Here is a 2,679-nt window from a genome sequence, read left to right on the forward strand (position 1 = left end):
AGCACAACACCCTGCATTGGCTCTTTATTGCCGTTTATTGCATCACTTGAATTTTAAATAAGAGCCTGAGGTCAAGCTTCTTTTCTTTACTTTATTTATATACCGCTGGCTGAAAGAAGCAAGATAATATGACAACTCAACTTAGAACATCAACAAAGCATGGATTCTTCAACGACATTGAAACAACTTTTGGTAAAACTGCCAAATATTTGATGAAAGATTGGATCAAATTTCAACACCGGTTTATAACTGTTTCATTACAAAATAGTTATCTTAGATCTTGCATCAATTTAAACATATTTCCTAAGCATATAGTCAACATTAGACATATTTTTCCTAAATTTTGTCATAGGAATGATCAGAAATTAATTAGGTCTATAGATAAGTTAAAAAGAAAAATTTAAAAATTGGAAATTAATGATAGTCATAGAAATCTCCAACAAATAAGAAGTAAACTTTCCAAGGTTATCACAGATTTATATAATATTGTTCCACACAACATATTACTACAATTCTTTAAAACACAACATAATTCTTTACATACTTTTCATAATCATAAATCTGTTATTCTTAATAGAAAACTGACTTCTCATCAAAATCTAAACATTAGACAGGTCAACCCTATCAGTTTTTATTTTAGGCAAAATAATAATGTTGATAATTACAGTCGTAATGTTAATGATTTACATAGAAATTGTGAATTCAGTTTGAACCAGTCGAGTTTAGATCATAATTTCGATAAAGTTAACATTAAACCTGAAGAGTTTCAACATAAGGAAAAACATTTCCAACTTGATATTAATAACAAATGGTTTATAAATTTAACTGATAGAATAATACCCAAACCAGTGGTACAGCTTGTTCAATTAGGAGATAAATTTTGCCTCCCAGTCAATCAAATTAAAAGTAAAGTAGTGATTGAAACGATTAAAGACGCTGAAAATAATATTACTAAATTTGATCCAGTACTAAAAAACAAAATTCGTAATAACATTTCATTTCATTTAAATAGTTTTTTACTTCATAATAAACCATTAACATATTTAGAAAAAAGTTTATTAATGAAAGCTAAAGCTACTAATAGATTTATGAAAGATAATCCGGATATTTTATTTACCAGAGCGGATAAAGGTAATATTACCGTGGCAATAAAGAAGGTTGATTACATAAATAAGATTAATAATATGTTGTCTAATGGGGATACTTATATGAAAGTAGAACGCAATCCTATACATAATATTGAGAAAAAACTTAAAGATATATTGAACAGATGGTATTATAAGGATTTTATTAACCAAAAGACTAAATTTTACTTAAACTCGAGTGATTCTCTTCTTCCTAGAGCATATGGCATTCCTAAAATCCATAAAAATGGTTGTTCTTATCGTATCATAGTCTCTACTATCAATAGTCCATTACATCAATTGGCTATTTTTTTGCACAAGATTATCTTTAAGGGTATTCCCAACTCTACTTTTTTCATAAAAAACAGCTTTCAATTGTACAATCAAATTAGTGGAATAGAGTTAACTGAGGGTTACACACTTTGTTCTCTTGATGTTGTGTCTTTGTTTACGAATGTTCCGATAGAGCTTGCTATTGATAGCATTTCNTCTANATGGAAATACATCAAACTACACACGAAGATCAGCAAAGATGAGTTTATATTGGCAGTACGATTTATTTTGACATCAACTTATTTTACTTTCAATGACAATATTTATAAACAGACTTTCGGCACACCTATGGGTTCGCCCTTATCACCCATCATTTCTGACTTAGTTTTACAAGACCTTGGACTTAAAGCTTTAAATACTTTCAAATTCAACATACTGTTTTATTTTAGATACGTTGACGATATCGTACTTGCAATTCCCAAAGATCAATTAGATATTGTTGTTCATACTTTCAACTCATATCATCATAGATTACAATTCACTTATGAATTACAAGAGAATGATTCTCTCAGTTTCCTTGACACAAAAATCATAATAAAGAATAATAGGTTGTGATTTGTGATTGGTTTCACAAACCAACTTATTCTGGACGCTATTTAAACTATTATTCTTCAAACCCGCTCTGTCATAAAATAGGCACTATCTATTCTCTAGTAGATAGGGCCATCTTACTTTCAGATCCACTATTTTATGAAAAAAATCTAAATTTTGTAATCAACATTTTATTAGATAACAATTATCCTATAAATTTTATATTTAATACTATTAATAAGAGATTGAGGACATTGTTTTTAAATAAGCTTAATAAACATTCTTTAATATATGATCAGGAAAAGATTGCTAAATTCTATTTCGTTCTTCCTTACATTCATAACTATAATATCAATTTCAATCACATCAAAATTAATAATAAAACAATTAAACCCTCTTATAGAAATTTAAACCAGTTGTCTAAATTTATTAAAACACATAAAGATTTAGTACCTTCAAATAAACAAAGAAATGTTGTTTATTGCATTTTATGTCAACAATGCAATTCATCCTATGTTGGACAAACCAAACGTCAATTGAAAACTCGTATTAGTGAACATATAAATTGTGTTAGGAATGATCAAATTGATACATCGGTAATAGCAAAACATAGTTTTGAGACTGGGCATAATTTTGATTGGAAGTCAGTTAGAATTTTAGACATTGAGCAGAACTATTTTAAACGACAAAC

The 2,679-nt window shown here is 28.2% G+C and overlaps 1 protein-coding gene across 1 annotated transcript; it reads left to right on the plus strand.

Annotated features, from left to right (window-relative positions):
• The first annotated feature begins 1,061 nt into the window (after positions 1 to 1,061).
• On the plus strand, positions 1,062 to 2,012 carry LOC109863433. Its single transcript, XM_020443699.1, has one exon. The coding sequence runs from the start codon at positions 1,062 to 1,064 to the stop codon at positions 2,010 to 2,012; it is 951 nt and encodes a 316-aa protein (XP_020299288.1).
• The last annotated feature ends 667 nt before the right edge of the window (positions 2,013 to 2,679 follow it).

Source organism: Pseudomyrmex gracilis, unplaced genomic scaffold (genome assembly GCF_002006095.1).
Source record: "Pseudomyrmex gracilis isolate BER0280 unplaced genomic scaffold, ASM200609v1 scaffold_4948, whole genome shotgun sequence".
Lineage (NCBI taxonomy): Eukaryota > Metazoa > Arthropoda > Insecta > Hymenoptera > Formicidae > Pseudomyrmex > Pseudomyrmex gracilis.